Source organism: Carassius auratus, chromosome 35, assembly GCF_003368295.1.
Source record: "Carassius auratus strain Wakin chromosome 35, ASM336829v1, whole genome shotgun sequence".
Classification (NCBI taxonomy): Eukaryota; Metazoa; Chordata; class Actinopteri; order Cypriniformes; family Cyprinidae; genus Carassius; species Carassius auratus.
In genome coordinates, this window is record NC_039277.1 from 19,309,202 (window position 1) to 19,325,489 (window position 16,288).

A 16,288-nucleotide genomic window follows, 5' to 3' on the forward strand; every position below is an offset into this window, starting at 1 on the left:
AGAGCAGATAATGACATAAAGTGATATATATATATAAGCTGTCCCTCTGTATCTCCAGTAATAAGATGAGATTCATTGAAATGATCCAAACATATAACACAGTGATTGAGGTCATGGGTCAGAAAAGAGAGGTGTGTTCTGATTGGCCAGCTGCCGGCGCGTTGTGATTGGCCAAATGCCTCAAGCTTGTGACAGAAATGTTACGCCCCTCATCATACTGTGATGCATGTCCCGGTCAGAACAACGGCGCTACAAGACAAAAACAATAAAACCCACTAAAACAAGACACTTGTTGCATCCAGTGGGGACATAATTACTGATTATAATGATTTATACTGTCTTTTTACCTGTTGCGTTGCATCGCGCTGCATAAACATAAAACCATGTCTGCATTTGTGATTGGAGAAATGACAAATAACATACACTGCTTTACACCAGCGACTCTCAATTCCAGTCCTTGCACACCCCACCCAGACAGCAAGCAGTTTCGGGCCAGATCCGGTCCACATCTGGCCCGCATGGGCAGCTCTCTCCAGTCTCTCTTTGTTAACACACCTGATTCAGATAATCAGCTCATCAGAATTTCTCTATGAAATCACATCATATGACCCCTTTAAGTAAATAAGAATGTATTTCAAAATAAGATAAATTGAATTGAATTAAACCGCTGTTAAGCCATTAAATATATTACTAGTGCTAGTAAGAGTGATGGAGAGACACGACACATGACCCTGAGAATCAACCTCTTTCAGAGAGAGAGAGAAAGAGAGAGTGTGTGTGTGTGAGTTGTGTGTGGGTGTTTGTGTGATACAACTCTTGTCTGTTGTCTGTTGCTTTTAGTGACTGATGACACCAGAATTAGTCTTCAGAGTCTGTCTCTGTCTCTGGAGATAGATGGGGGATGCAGCAGGATATTGAGGTAAAGATAAGAGTCATTCAAATATGAAAAGATTAGAAATTCATAAGACAGCTTTTTTATTATTTGGCACATTCAGAGCACACAAGCAATGAGATGAGGGAGGTCAGAGTTCACCCAGGTACAGTAACCCACAAGTATGAAGGGAGGTTTTCATTGGGACTTTCTCATCTCAGATGCTTCGTTTAGATAAAAACACACTCCTTGTCACTTTTTCTCTCAACCTCCCATGAAGCCCCATGAGATTGAGCAGTATACCAATAAATATAATAATTGGTCTGAATCCACTATACAGTGCTGAAATGCTAGAGCTCGCTTTTTGTATGTAATATACATTTATCATGCTCCTAACTGCATATTGCAACGTTTCTGGATTGACAGGTTTATTTAAATGGTGTATTGAATCTGAAACTGCGATGATTGACAGTGATAACCAAAGCAACAGATGGGACAAAAAAGTGCTCTTAATCAGAGATGCACCGATTGCAATTGCAAATTTGGCGGCAAATGATTGAGTCATTTAGTCATTCATTCAAACGATTTGTTCAAATGACTTATTCGTTCAGAAACGAGGCACACCACAATGGGCGACTGAATCATTGACACGCTCGATTCATTCAAAAACATGGATGTCACCTATGGTATCGATTTAGTAGATTCTGGTATCGTACCAAAGTCAAAATTTTGGTATCAAGCCAATCCTAAAGCCCCATACATTCTATAGTCTGATATGATGTATTAGAGATGGAGGTAAATGTGGTTTGGACTGATTGGCCCACAGTGGCTCCAGGTAATCAGGTTCAGACGTGTGCTGCTGCTCACTGATCCCGTCTCTCTCTATTTCTCCTTCCAGTACCTTCCAGAAGTCCAGATGGAGCAGGATGTCGAGAGCACCGTCACGGTCCGACAGCCCAAGCTGCCCAAGAAGACATGGGACGACGTCCCCAAACCTCTGCAGGACAGGGAGCGTGTCAAGCAGAAGATCCAGCGCTACGTCCGCAAAGACGGCAAGTGTAACGTGCATCACGGAAACGTGCGGGAGACCTACCGCTACCTGACAGACATCTTCACCACGCTGGTGGACCTCAAGTGGAGGTTCAATCTGTTCATCTTCGTGCTGGTTTACACCGTGACGTGGCTGTTCTTCGGCTTCATGTGGTGGCTGATCGCTTACATACGAGGAGATCTGGAGCACATAGGAGACAACCAGTGGACTCCTTGCGTCAACAACCTCAACGGCTTCGTATCAGCGTTTTTGTTCTCGATAGAGACGGAGACGACCATTGGCTACGGCCACAGGGTGATCACTGACAAGTGTCCCGAGGGCATCGTGCTGCTGCTGGTGCAGTCGGTGCTGGGATCCATCGTCAACGCCTTCATGGTGGGCTGCATGTTCGTGAAGATCTCACAGCCCAAGAAGCGAGCAGAGACTCTGGTGTTCTCCACCAACGCCGTCATCTCCATGCGTGACGGTCGGCTCTGTCTGATGTTTCGCGTCGGAGACCTGCGTAACTCACACATCGTGGAGGCGTCTATTAGAGCCAAACTGATCAAGTCCAAACAGACCAAGGAGGGAGAGTTCATCCCTCTCAATCAGACGGACATGAACGTGGGCTACGACACCGGAGACGACCGGCTCTTCCTGGTGTCTCCACTCATCATCTGCCACGAGATCAATGAGCACAGCCCCTTCTGGGAGATCTCCAGAGAGCACCTGGCCCACGAGGAGCTGGAGATCGTGGTGATCCTGGAGGGCATGGTGGAGGCCACAGGTACGCCACTGAAATCTAACTCGGAGGTTACATTTACACGTTAGGGTTTGGCAGATGCTTTTAACCAAAGTCGCTTGCATTGCATTAATGCAGTGGATTGGTTCATGCATTCCCTGGGAATCGACCCCATAACCGTGGCATTGATATGAGCTACAGGATGCTTGATGCATTAAATAGAAAAAAATAAAAAATCCACATCTGATTATATTAAGCAGAACTCAGACTGAATGAGTAATATCAGTTAAATTATTCCCAGCACATTATTTTTATTGAACTAAGTTCACAGTATTCTTAAGTATTTTTAGTTTTTTTTACTTTTTAGGTGTAGGTTAGGTGTTTAGGTTAACTCATTGGGTTTTACAGTACTGCTGTACATGTCACTGACAGAATACTTGTGACAGCATTATCACAATATTAAGAACTGTGATGTGTTACAGTGATGTTTGTTGACAAAAAGATTTCATATCGTGGTATTGGAATTATGTTATAGCTAATATTTTAGTGAGTAATTATTCAGTTGAACTGGAGTGCATTTCTAGTAATTCTCCTATCTGTGGACAAGACTATAAAACAGACACAGCGGCCATGAACCTAGAAAAACGAACGGAATGAATGTGTGTTAGAAGTGTGTTCTTTAGATGAGTGTGTAGGTCACATGATCTTAAAGGGACAGTTCACAATTGTGCATGAATATCCTGTCATCATGAACTCGACTTTAAACCATTTTCAAATCTCAAATGAAGATATTTGTAATAATCTCTTATAATATTTCAGTAAATGGCATGATTTTCAGTTTCAGGTGAACGATCCCTTTAACAGCATCCTAAGAGAAAGACTCTGAAACAGGAGAGAGCTCACATCAGGCCTCACAATATAAATATAGTACAGGATCAATACACATCAGTTTACAGATGCTCTGTGTGCTGGGAAGTATCCCAGAAATCCCACTGGAGTCCAGTACTGGAGAGACGATGGATGAGCGTGTCCTCGTGTGTCTGTGGATCAGGAAAGGCTTTGAGCTTCAGTCTCGCATGATTTCTCTGATGATCTGTGAAGTTGAATTCATTCATTTCTGCATCTCACAGGTCAGAATAAATCCTGAAGCTTTAGTCTTCAGTTCAGGCAAAACACAGTTGTGCTCATAAATTTACACAGAATCTGCAAAAGAAATAAGACGGACCTGCCCTGATGAAGCTCTTTCACAGATCTCTCACACACAATCTTCACTGAACTAACACAGATGATCCTGTTGATATGTTTTTGTGGTGATCTTCATGAGTCTCTGTATATTCTTCTGCACATCTGAGCTCTTCCCAGCAGCGAACGCATGATGTCTGTCGAGATCCATCTGTTCCCCAGAGACTCTCACACAACATGAGCTCCTCAACCTGATATCTGTGTCCGTTCAGATATTACTGTTTCTGTGGAACAGATGGAAACGTCAGCAGTTGCTAATATCGTCAATGTTTTCCATCATTTTTCCTCATCTTTGAGACTGATTTCAGCAGTAAGCCCATGCAGCTTCTCATTTTCTATGAGCTGCAGTTCAGCTTTGAAATAGCTTGAGATAAAAATGAAAGTCACGCTCAGAAATGCTGCAGAAATGGAGGATCTTCTAGATACAATTAGCTTTCGCTGGAAGTGTGATGCTATTTTGGGGTTTGTGAGTGTGGTTGCCATGGCGACGGCGCAGCATTAGCACAACACACTGATATTATGTAACAACGTTAGCTAAGCCGCGCAGCCGGAGTATTACTGTTATCATGATGCACGTGATTGATCTGTCATCATTGTGTCTTCTTCTGTCTCTTGTTCAGGCACAGCACCTCTGATCACGATCTCTAGTTTACAAACCGACACGCCGCAGTAACTCAAGCACAGTGCACGTGAACCTTCAGATGAGAGAGAGAGAGAGGTTTTTCAGGAATACTCGTGCAGCTGGTGTGTTGCTCACGGCTGTGCTTCTAGTGTTCTGATGCAGCTGTGATGCCAGCAGTGAGTCGAGGGAGCTCAGGGCATGACCGGAGAACAGGAACCACTCGCTGGTGGCCTGCTCACAGCTGACCTGTTGCCATGGCGATGTGCAGCTCTGTGTGGCTTCCTGAGGCGCAGTGTGTGTGTGTGAGCATGAGTGTGTGTGTGAGCATGAGTGTGTGTGTGTGAGCATGAGTGTGTGTGTGAGCATGAGTGTGTGTGTGAGCATGAGTGTGTGTGTGTGTGTGAGCATGAGTGTGTGTGTGTGTGAGCATGAGTGTGTGTGCCAGCATGAGTGTGTGTGTGAGCATGAGTGTGTGTGAGCATGAGTGTGTGTGTGAGCATGAGTGTGTGTGTGAGCATGAGTGTGTGTGTGTGAGCATGAGTGTGTGTGTGTGTGAGCATGAGTGTGTGCGAGCATGAGTGTGTGTGTGTGAGCATGAGTGTGTGTGTGTGTGTGTGTGTGTGAGCATGAGTGTGTGTGTGTGTGTGTGAGCATGAGTGTGTGTGGGAGCATGAGTGTGTGTGTGTGCGAGCATGAGTGTGTGTGTGTGAGCATGAGTGTGTGTGTGTGCGAGCATGAGTGTGTGTGTGAGCATGAGTGTGTGTGTGTGCGAGCATGAGTGTGTGTGTGTGAGCATGAGTGTGTGTGTGTGCGAGCATGAGTGTGTGTGAGCATGAGTGTGTGTGTGTGAGCATGAGTGTGTGTGTGAGCATGAGTGTGTGTGTGTGCGAGCATGAGTGCGTGTGTGTGAGCATGAGTGCGTGTGAGCATGAGTGTGTGTGTGTGTGTGAGCATGAGTGTGTGTGTGTGTGAGCATGAGTGTGTGTGCCAGCATGAGTGTGTGTGTGTGAGCATGAGTGTGTGTGCCAGCATGAGTGTGTGTGTGTGAGCATGAGTGTGTGTGAGCATGAGTGTGTGTGAGCATGAGTGTGTGTGTGAGCATGAGTGTGTGTGTGAGCATGAGTGTGTGGGTGAGCATGAGTGTGTGTGTGTGAGCATGAGTGTGTGTGTGTGAGCATGAGTGTGTGTGTGTGTGAGCATGAGTGTGTGCGAGCATGAGTGTGTGTGTGTGTGAGCATGAGTGTGTGCGAGCATGAGTGTGTGTGTGTGAGCATGAGTGTGTGTGTGTGTGAGCATGAGTGTGTGTGTGTGTGTGTGTGTGTGAGCATGAGTGTGTGTGTGTGTGTGTGAGCATGAGTGTGTGTGTGAGCATGAGTGTGTGTGTGTGCGAGCATGAGTGTGTGTGTGTGAGCATGAGTGTGTGTGTGTGCGAGCATGAGTGTGTGTGTGAGCATGAGTGTGTGTGTGTGCGAGCATGAGTGTGTGTGTGTGAGCATGAGTGTGTGTGTGTGCGAGCATGAGTGTGTGTGAGCATGAGTGTGTGTGTGTGAGCATGAGTGTGTGTGTGAGCATGAGTGTGTGTGTGTGCGAGCATGAGTGCGTGTGTGTGAGCATGAGTGCGTGTGTGTGAGCATGAGTGTGTGTGTGAGCATGAGTGTGTGTGAGCATGAGTGTGTGCGAGCATGAGTGTGTGTGAGCATGAGTGTGTGTGAGCATGAGTGTGAGCATGAGTGTGTGTGTGTGTGTGCGAGCATGAGTGTGTGTGTGTGAGCATGAGTGTGTGTGTGTGAGCATGAGTGTGTGCGAGCATGAGTGTGTGCGAGCATGAGTGTGGTGTGTGAGCATGAGTGTGTGTGTGTGTGTGTGCGAGCATGAGTGTGTGTGTGTGAGCATGAGTGTGTGTGTGTGAGCATGAGTGTGTGCGAGCATGAGTGTGTGTGAGCATGAGTGTGTGTGAGCATGAGTGTGTGTGTGTGTGTGCGAGCATGAGTGTGTGTGTGTGAGCATGAGTGTGTGTGTGTGAGCATGAGTGTGTGCGAGCATGAGTGTGTGCGAGCATGAGTGTGTGTGTGAGCATGAGTGTGTGTGAGCATGAGTGTGTGCGAGCATGTGTGTGTGTGAGCATGAGTGTGTGTGTGAGCATGAGTGTGTGTGAGCATGAGTGTGTGTGAGCATGAGTGTGTGCGAGCATGAGTGTGAGCATGAGTGTGTGCGAGCATGAGTGTGTGCGAGCATGAGTGTGTGTGAGCATGAGTGTGTGTGTGAGCATGAGTGTGTGTGTGTGAGCATGAGTGTGTGTGTGTGAGCATGAGTGTGTGTGTGTGAGCATGAGTTTGTGCGAGCATGAGCGTGTGTGAGCATGAGTGTGTGTGTGAGCATGAGTGTGTGTGAGCATGAGTGTGTGCGAGCATGTGTGTGTGTGAGCATGAGTGTGTGTGAGCATGAGTGTGTGTGTGAGCATGAGTGTGTGTGTGAGCATGAGTGTGTGTGTGTGAGCATGAGTGTGTGTGTGTGTGAGCATGAGTGTGTGCGAGCATGAGTGTGTGTGTGTGAGCATGAGTGTGTGTGTGTGTGTGTGTGTGTGAGCATGAGTGTGTGTGTGTGTGTGTGAGCATGAGTGTGTGTGGGAGCATGAGTGTGTGTGTGTGCGAGCATGAGTGTGTGTGTGTGAGCATGAGTGTGTGTGTGTGCGAGCATGAGTGTGTGTGTGAGCATGAGTGTGTGTGTGTGCGAGCATGAGTGTGTGTGTGTGAGCATGAGTGTGTGTGTGTGCGAGCATGAGTGTGTGTGAGCATGAGTGTGTGTGTGTGAGCATGAGTGTGTGTGTGAGCATGAGTGTGTGTGTGTGCGAGCATGAGTGCGTGTGTGTGAGCATGAGTGCGTGTGAGCATGAGTGTGTGTGTGTGTGTGAGCATGAGTGTGTGTGTGTGTGAGCATGAGTGTGTGTGCCAGCATGAGTGTGTGTGTGTGAGCATGAGTGTGTGTGCCAGCATGAGTGTGTGTGTGTGAGCATGAGTGTGTGTGCCAGCATGAGTGTGTGTGTGAGCATGAGTGTGTGTGAGCATGAGTGTGTGTGTGAGCATGAGTGTGTGTGTGAGCATGAGTGTGTGGGTGAGCATGAGTGTGTGTGTGTGAGCATGAGTGTGTGTGTGTGTGAGCATGAGTGTGTGTGTGTGTGTGTGTGTGTGAGCATGAGTGTGTGTGTGTGTGTGTGAGCATGAGTGTGTGTGTGAGCATGAGTGTGTGTGTGTGCGAGCATGAGTGTGTGTGTGTGAGCATGAGTGTGTGTGTGTGCGAGCATGAGTGTGTGTGTGAGCATGAGTGTGTGTGTGTGCGAGCATGAGTGTGTGTGTGTGAGCATGAGTGTGTGTGTGTGCGAGCATGAGTGTGTGTGAGCATGAGTGTGTGTGTGTGAGCATGAGTGTGTGTGTGAGCATGAGTGTGTGTGTGTGCGAGCATGAGTGCGTGTGTGTGAGCATGAGTGCGTGTGTGTGAGCATGAGTGTGTGTGTGAGCATGAGTGTGTGTGAGCATGAGTGTGTGCGAGCATGAGTGTGTGTGAGCATGAGTGTGTGTGAGCATGAGTGTGAGCATGAGTGTGTGTGTGTGTGTGCGAGCATGAGTGTGTGTGTGTGAGCATGAGTGTGTGTGTGTGAGCATGAGTGTGTGCGAGCATGAGTGTGTGCGAGCATGAGTGTGTGTGTGAGCATGAGTGTGTGTGTGTGTGTGTGCGAGCATGAGTGTGTGTGTGTGAGCATGAGTGTGTGTGTGTGAGCATGAGTGTGTGCGAGCATGAGTGTGTGTGAGCATGAGTGTGTGTGAGCATGAGTGTGTGTGTGTGTGTGCGAGCATGAGTGTGTGTGTGTGAGCATGAGTGTGTGTGTGTGAGCATGAGTGTGTGCGAGCATGAGTGTGTGCGAGCATGAGTGTGTGTGTGAGCATGAGTGTGTGTGAGCATGAGTGTGTGCGAGCATGTGTGTGTGTGAGCATGAGTGTGTGTGTGAGCATGAGTGTGTGTGAGCATGAGTGTGTGTGAGCATGAGTGTGTGCGAGCATGAGTGTGAGCATGAGTGTGTGCGAGCATGAGTGTGTGCGAGCATGAGTGTGTGTGAGCATGAGTGTGTGTGTGAGCATGAGTGTGTGTGAGCATGAGTGTGTGTGTGTGTGCGAGCATGAGTGTGTGTGTGAGCATGAGTGTGTGTGTGTGAGCATGAGTGTGTGTGTGTGAGCATGAGTGTGTGTGTGTGAGCATGAGTTTGTGCGAGCATGAGCGTGTGTGAGCATGAGTGTGTGTGTGAGCATGAGTGTGTGTGAGCATGAGTGTGTGCGAGCATGTGTGTGTGTGAGCATGAGTGTGTGTGTGAGCATGAGTGTGTGTGAGCATCAGTGTGTGTGTCTGAGCATGAGTGTGTGTGTGAGCATGAGTGTGTGTGTGAGCATGAGTGTGTGCGAGCATGTGTGTGTGTGAGCATGAGTGCGTGTGTGTGAGCATGAGTGTGTGTGTGTGCGAGCATGAGTGTGTGTGCCAGCATGAGTGTGTGTGAGCATGAGTGTGTGTGAGCATGTTTAAATGTGTGTGTGTGCACATGAGCATGTATGAGTGTGCAAGCATGTATGCATGTAGGTTCGAGAGTGCACAAGTGTGTAAATGTGTGTGTGTGTCAGGTATGCAAGCATGTGTGTGAGTGTATGAGTGTGTGAAGGTGCAAACGTGAGTGTGAGCATGTTTAAATGTGCATGTTTAAAAGTGTGTGCAAGTCTGTATGAATGTGAGCATTTGTGAGTGTGTGCGGGAACGTGTGTGTGTCTGTGTGTGAGTGTGTGTGTGTGTGTGGTTCTCCGGCCGCACTAGAGCTCATTTCGAGGGTGTTCTGAGCTCAGGCTGCTGTCTGCTGATAACGCAGTGACTCCAGCACAGGACACAGGGATAGAGCTTAAAGTGTTATTCCACACCAGATGAATGAAAGCAAACTATATCAAAGAAACATGCAGGACAGTGTTCAGCGGCGGCTCGTGATCAGATAGTGCAGTGATGCAGTGGAGGCTGATGAAATGTGCGTCTGAAGATGCGTGGTGCAGCTCCTGCCATGATTCCTCTCCGAGACACACGTTATATAAGCATGTTGTGTGTGTGTGTGTGTGTGTGTCCTCTGGGCTGCGTGTTCGTTTCTGAGCTCTGAGAGCGCTGAGGGAACGGCACACGAGACGCACGCACAGATGTGACACTCTCACAGTGTTTGGATTGTGATTGGAGACGGTGACCTTTGAACCCTGTCGCTCAGTGTTCCTGTCACACCTTCACACTGTATCTAATCAAACAGGAGTGTGAGGATGGATGCTTACTGTTCTGTCTTAAGCTTCTCCGTCACATCCTTGTTTAACATTGATTCATGTGGCAGATTTTTGGATTCAGCGCAGATTTTATGAGTTCATACCTTCTCTGGAAATGAAAGCACTGCTGTATGCTGTCCAGTGGGGTGATATCTAGGTAAATGTTTTGGGTAAATGTCAGTGTTTCATTGATCAACACACAACAGAACAGACTCTACATCTATCACGAACAAATATAGTGAACGTGTGTTGTTCTGACTGGCTCACTCACACACACACACACACACACACACATTATCTGACTCATTTCACCGTGGTATGCTGAGATCATCAGTCTATTGTAAACAAGGCTGGACAATCACACGAGTTCCTCCTCAGCTCAGCGTCGTCACATTCAAGCGAATTTAGCAGCAGGATTCAAGAAACTGAATGAATAAATATCTAAAAATAAAACTAGATACACTTCACTGGATAAATCATACTTTGATTCTTATTAAAGATCTTCAGTCAAGAGCAGTGAGTGATTTTCTCTGTGTTTAGTTGTTTTATTAACATTAATAAGGAACGTTCATCCAAAACTGTTTTTCTCCTGTTCTATCGAAGTCAGTGGGGACCAGCTAATGTTTGGTTCTTCAAAAGATCTTCTTTACAAGAAATAAATGAATACAGGTTTATAGACAACATGAGAGAGGGGAAATAATGAGAGGATTTAAATGTTTGCGTGAGCTGTCCCTTTAATGACAAGCGGCAGCATGTTTAGCATTATTAGACCGCTGTCCCTTTAAGAGCTACACTCATCTAATACACAGACATGCATCCGTTTCTCTCTCAGCCGTTTACTTTTAGACTTTAGCACGTGCCAGAACAGCATCTGAATGAAGTGTTTAACCGGCAAGACTTTAAAGCACATGCAAATGATGTCATTTTGTGATTGTGAATAAGTGCAATGTCCCGAGAGTGTATCTGATCAACATCTGATGTTGATGTATGTGGTGCTGTACAGTATCTCGTGACGGATAGATACTACCCTCTTTCTAACCTTTCTGACCTCCTGACCTCTGGTGTGTGTGTGTGTGTGTGTGTTCATCAGGCATGACGTGTCAGGCGCGCAGCTCGTATGTGGCCAGCGAGATCAAGTGGGGCTACCGCTTCACCCCCGTCCTGACCCTGGAGGACGGTTTCTACGAGGTCGACTACAACAGCTTCCACGACATCTACGAGACCAACACTCCCAGCTGCAGCGCGCGGGAGCTGGCGGAGATGACGGCGCGCTCTCGTCTTCCTCTGACCTGGTCAGTGTCCAGCAGACTGAGCGCACAGGGCCTGAGGAGCAGCGAGGACGAGGAGCTGCTGGAGAGGAACGGAGACCTCGCCAACATGGAGAGCGAGTCCAAAGTGTAGGAGCACACACACATCTCTCCTCGCCTCTGCGCCGCCGGACGCTCAGCTGAGGTCAGAGGTCAGAGGTCAGAGGTCAGCTCAGGAAAGCGCCCCGAGGCGGGACACGGACCCCATCTCTCGCGCTTCTCTTTCTCTCGCCCGAAGGATGATCGCGGGCGACTGCATGGTTCCCGAAACCAGTTTTTTCTTAAAGATAAGAAATGATATTTTCAGATTTGTAATTCAAAGATAAAACCTATATATGTATATGAATATATATATAGATCTATTCTAGGGCATTTGTATTTTTTGTATATATCTGTTGGGTTGTTTGATACGACACAGGGTCGTGTATTTTGCCTTCTGGGACAGCGACAGACATATTTCTCTGCGCATGTACAGACGGTCCTGTAGTGGACTGACTCTGATGGACATAGTCTCAGTCCTGTAGACCGTACTCACAGACTCACAGGAGATGTGTTCGGATGCAGAGGACGGCCATGCACTCGTGCTGCAGGGGATTGTGGGGCTGATGATGGTGTGTGTGTGTGTGAGCGTGTGTGTAAACGTGCATGTGTGCTCCAATAACCTTCTGTACCCTCATCATCCCGGAGCTTTCTCTGCTTTAACTCATACTCATGACTGGATGAAGAACTGCAGATGGACCTGAGACGTCTGCGAGCGTTCGTTTGCGTGAGTCTCTCTTCTGTGTTTGTTTGTGTTCGTTTGGTCGAACAGAAGCAGTAGATCTGAGTTTGACCACGAGACACACGAGACCAAAGAGCCGAACCCTCACATCACTAACGATTACAGCGCGTGAACCCTACCGATGTATTTCATTTCACGCAGATGTCAACGGGGCTGTCGCTCTGCATTTCTAATCAAAAACATCCGAGAGAGATTTATTGACAGATAATAGTGTAGTGTGAAAAGAACAGTGATCTGATGACTTTAACTCTTTCCCCGCCAGTGTTTTTGATCATTTTCATGACCCCAGATTATTTTATTGTATGAACATGCAGTGCATCGAAATAAAGAACAGAGCCTCTCCTTTAAACAACCTCCATGCCTCCATGTGTAACAGCGAAAGCAGCAGAATCTGACATCACTATACGCGTCATTTTATTTCACTGTAACAATATATTTATATCACAATATAGTTCTTTTTGCTTTAAATAAGGTCTTTATGATATCAATATTTTTGTTACCATAGAAATGTCATAAATCTTGTCACCAGAGTCAGTTCTCTCAGACGGCGCACACATATTAAAATCAGTTGTTTTTAACCCTCAGTGCTCGAGACGCCCCCCCGATTCCATCAGTGGCAGTGAAAGAGTTAAAGGATGCAGCTAACAGAGAACGCTCTCTCAAAGTTACATTCTTACAGCGTCGTTAACGGAATGATCTGGTCTTTAATAATGTGCACAAAAACCTTATAATACATCATTCATGGAACATTTTATTTCTGAAAAGATTTAGTTTGACTTTTGTTTCAGAGAACATTCACAAGTAACGTTCCCCTAATGTTTGCAAAATGATAAAATACAATATATTCCTATTTAATATTTGCATAATCAAGAAAAAACGTTTTTGAAACATTTAAAAAAGCAAATTTTCAACATGTAAAAAGCACTGAGAAATAACATTTTCATAACTTCATGGGAACATTGGCAAAAATAAACTTCTTTTTTCTCTCTTTTTTCAAACTAGATTTAATATATTTAACATATCTGTAAACCAGATCCTGAATGTTCAGAATGACACGCTAACATGTCTGAAAGTAAACAGCAGAGCACACTGTATCCCACAATGCACTGTGATGAAGCTGTGTTTGGATCAGGCTCGCAGCAGATTGAATTATAAACACAGAATGAGCAGTTTAATTGAGTAACTGTGAGGTGATGTGACAGCAGTGATGACCGTTTGACCATCGACGAGTCCAGCCTCCTTTTCATTCTCGTCCAATCAAATACATGACCGTCCGGATCCTGTGCAAACCTTTCACCTCACAGGAGTTTATATCTCAAAATAAAATATTTTTATCAGACTTTTGAGTTTTATATCTCAGTTTTAGGACTTTATTTCTGAGAATTGCACATTTGTGTCTCAACATTTTTCTCCAAATTGTTTGTTTATATCTCAAAATGTGGACTCGTTTTCTCACTGTTGTGGGTTTTTCCCCTATATTGTTAGTTTATTACTCAAAATTTTGTGAATTTACAATAAATCCCAAAATTCTGATTTGTTTCCCTCACAATGGTAAGTTTCTACATCCTAATTCTCATGAGTGTGACTAAAGTAGCTCCCTTAGTGATATTTTCTTCTGCGGCAGAAACAAGCTTCCCCGGGCTCCTCCTGTGACGGGGTTCAGAGGCTGATGAATGAACCGCTGGATGAAGAACCAGACCGAGCTCTTTCTGAGAGTCCTTCAGTAATCCTCCGTAAAGACTGGAACATTCTGCGCTCCGTACGTTTGATGAAGTGCCCTTTAAAACGCCCTGCGGATATATGAAGCCATTCAAACATCACATCAGATCCACCGGGACGTCCTTTCACTCCAGAAATATGAAATCAGGAATATGAACATTTTAATGTCTTCAGATCCTTCTCTAAAGCTTATTTCACAAGCCATAATATGGTGCATTATACACAGTGTTTATTCAGATTTAACACAGTCATTCTGATTTTCTTGTTGATTTAGATAATTACTCTGTGTCACAAGAAGCTCATTAATAAACCATATCTAAATATTCACTGTCTGTGTGAATGAGGAAACAGTGTTTATTGTTCAGTGAGAATGAATCAAATGAATCGAGTGAGTGTGATTCTTCAGCTCTTTGCTTTCTGTGTGATTCGTGTCTAATGTCACCTTCTGATACAGCGATTATCAGTCTGATGCTTCACTGATTACACTGACATGATTTATTATAATCACAATCTCTGACAGGAGTCCAGCTCACAGAAGAGTCTCTCAAAGTGATGAACAAACCTCTTCCACCAACAGTAATATAGTGTTTGTTCAGCTTTATCTGACCTTCAATAATGTTCTCGAAACATTAGCTCAAAAACATTATTTATACATTGTTCATTTAATGTGTTTTCTGAAACAATTCAGCTGGATGTTCATCTAATGAACATTCAACTCTAACATTTCCATAATGTTTGCAAAATGATCAAATGCAACGTTCCCTTAATATTAGAAAACCAATTTAACTGTTTATTAATAATATGGAAAACATCGTTCGATTAGGCCTACATGATTCTTAATTCCAAAATGAAATATTTGCAGATAACAAGTTCAGATTCGTGAAACAATTTCTGAAAGTAAGGTGCTTCGTGACGTCATGTCAAAGAATTGTTTGTTTGGTTCATCACTCGTACTGAGTTGCGGGTGCGCGCACTCGGGAACACGCCCACCTCTCGGCGCGTGCGCGTCTTCCCCCGTGTGCGGGAGCGCGCGCTCAGTGTGGAAGATGCTGCCGGTGAGTTCAGACGCGGATCGGATGCTCGGGTAAGAGTTTCTGCTCAGTTCCTCTGTGTTTTTCACATCTTTAGAGTCTTCAGTGTGAGTGACTCGCTCTTTTATGTTCTGATAGTTGTCCTGTGATATGGAGACCCTGGGATCGTTCAACAAGAGAGATTCAATTAAATAAAGTAACTCATTTTAATGACTTTGGTCTCTGTGTTGATCGATATGTTGATCTGAGAGTGCAGAAGTTACACCATCTGAGCTGTTGTGTTCCTGTGTTCTTCAGGTGGTTTCTGGAGGTTCGAGGCGAGTTCAGACTTCTGAAGATGTTTTCCAGCATCCTGTGAGGTCTGATGCTCTTCCTTTCATTCATAAGTCTAACACTTAAACATTCTTCGGATGTTTATAAATACCCAGTTAACAAGAATATGTTCTAGGAACGTTTTGCTAACGTTCCCATAAAGTTGTGAAGACTTTTATTCTTATGGGACGGTTATTTTTTCATCTTGCAAACATTGTGGGAACGTTAGATTCTAAAACAAGTAGTAACATTTCAAAAACGTTAAAAGACATTAAATGTGCAAATAAAATGTTTCAGAAATAAGACCAGGGTTGCCAGGTCTTTGATACAAAACTTCCATATTTACAAATCGTGTTTTTCCAGAGATTCCCTCTCCATTAAAATAGTGTTCCCGGGAGATCAGTTCATAAACATCCCAGGAGTAGCCAGATTCAGCTGTAAAACCGTGGACCTGGCAACCCTGAATAAAACATCCCAGAAATAATGTTTTTGTGCTATCATTATTAAAAACCTGATAACTTTGAACAAATGTTTGTTCATAATAACTTTGAGAGAACTTTGCTAGATTGTTAGCTTAAGTTTCACAAACGTTGTGTGTGTGTGTGTGTGTGTGTGTGTGTGTGTGTGTGTTCCATCCGCAGGCTGTTTCTGCCCAGGTCCAGGATGCAGGAGTATCTGTCTCGTCTGGGCCGGACGGTTCTGGACAGTTTCCCCGTTCAGGCCACACTGCACTTTTACAACGATGAAGACTCCAGCTCTGAGGAGGATGAGGATGAAGCAGACGCTCATTAACCTCGTCAGATCCACACGTCTATAACATGAACTCACTAGTGAGCTGAGAGCCAAGCGTGCGGCCGTCAGGAAGCTGAACACTGTTTAGGAAACACGGCGTGTGAATGGAGATGGGAGACACGGCGGTGTGTTTCAGGAAGTGTTGTGGATCCACAGGAACAGGAGCATCACACGAGACGAGCAGAGATCCAGCGCCATCAAACACAAACACACCTTTGATCCCAGGACGATCCTTCACGTCTGGGAACGTCTTTAAAGGGATAGTTCACCGCAAATGAAACTGTCATTCACTTGCACTCAGGATGCTCCTTTTTTACTGTGGAAGTCAATGGGGACCAATATTCTTCAAAATATCTGTTTATGTATGTAAAAGAAACTTATGCAATTTTGTAACAACTTTAGTACATGATGACAACTTTATTTTTATGTGAACTGTCCCTTTAAGTGTTTCATTTGTATGTTATTGCTTTATTTCTGTTGAAATCTAAACACAAATAAAAACAAGAACG

At 45.2% G+C, this 16,288-nt stretch overlaps 2 protein-coding genes across 4 annotated transcripts in view; both read left to right on the forward strand.

Annotated features, from left to right (window-relative positions):
- Positions 1 to 14,342, forward strand: part of kcnj6 (potassium inwardly rectifying channel subfamily J member 6) — a 22,446-nt gene extending 8,104 nt beyond the window's left edge. The window contains exons 2-4 of one of the 3 annotated variants that reach the window (XR_003277428.1): positions 1,770 to 2,688; positions 10,928 to 11,910; positions 13,550 to 14,342. Coding sequence is in view for 2 of the 3 variants with exons in the window: in XM_026220561.1 (XP_026076346.1) it covers positions 1,788 to 2,688; positions 10,928 to 11,238 (1,212 nt within the window). In the remaining variant the exon portion in view is untranslated. Of the gene's footprint in view, positions 1 to 1,769; positions 2,689 to 4,505; positions 4,843 to 10,927 lie in introns of those variants that run through there. The other 2 variants (XM_026220562.1, XM_026220561.1) reach the window with 2 other exon arrangements.
- Positions 14,343 to 14,427: 85 nt separating this feature from the next.
- ripply3 (ripply transcriptional repressor 3) lies at positions 14,428 to 15,871 on the forward strand. The gene is made up of 4 exons (XM_026220563.1): positions 14,428 to 14,728; positions 14,814 to 14,871; positions 14,973 to 15,034; positions 15,629 to 15,871. The coding sequence occupies exons 1-4, from the start codon at positions 14,562 to 14,564 to the stop codon at positions 15,777 to 15,779; spliced, it is 438 nt and encodes a 145-aa protein (XP_026076348.1). The 5' UTR covers positions 14,428 to 14,561; the 3' UTR covers positions 15,780 to 15,871.
- The last annotated feature ends 417 nt before the right edge of the window (positions 15,872 to 16,288 follow it).

Coding starts and splice junctions, on each gene's coding strand:
- ripply3 (XM_026220563.1), top strand. CDS start 14,562: ATGTCAAAGAATTGTTTGTTTGGTTCATCACTCGTACTGAGTTGCGGG. Junction 14,872..14,972: donor GAGAGATTCAATTAAATAAA/GTAACTCATTTT, acceptor TGTGTTCTTCAG/GTGGTTTCTGGAGGTTCGAG. Junction 15,035..15,628: donor GTTTTCCAGCATCCTGTGAG/GTCTGATGCTCT, acceptor TTCCATCCGCAG/GCTGTTTCTGCCCAGGTCCA.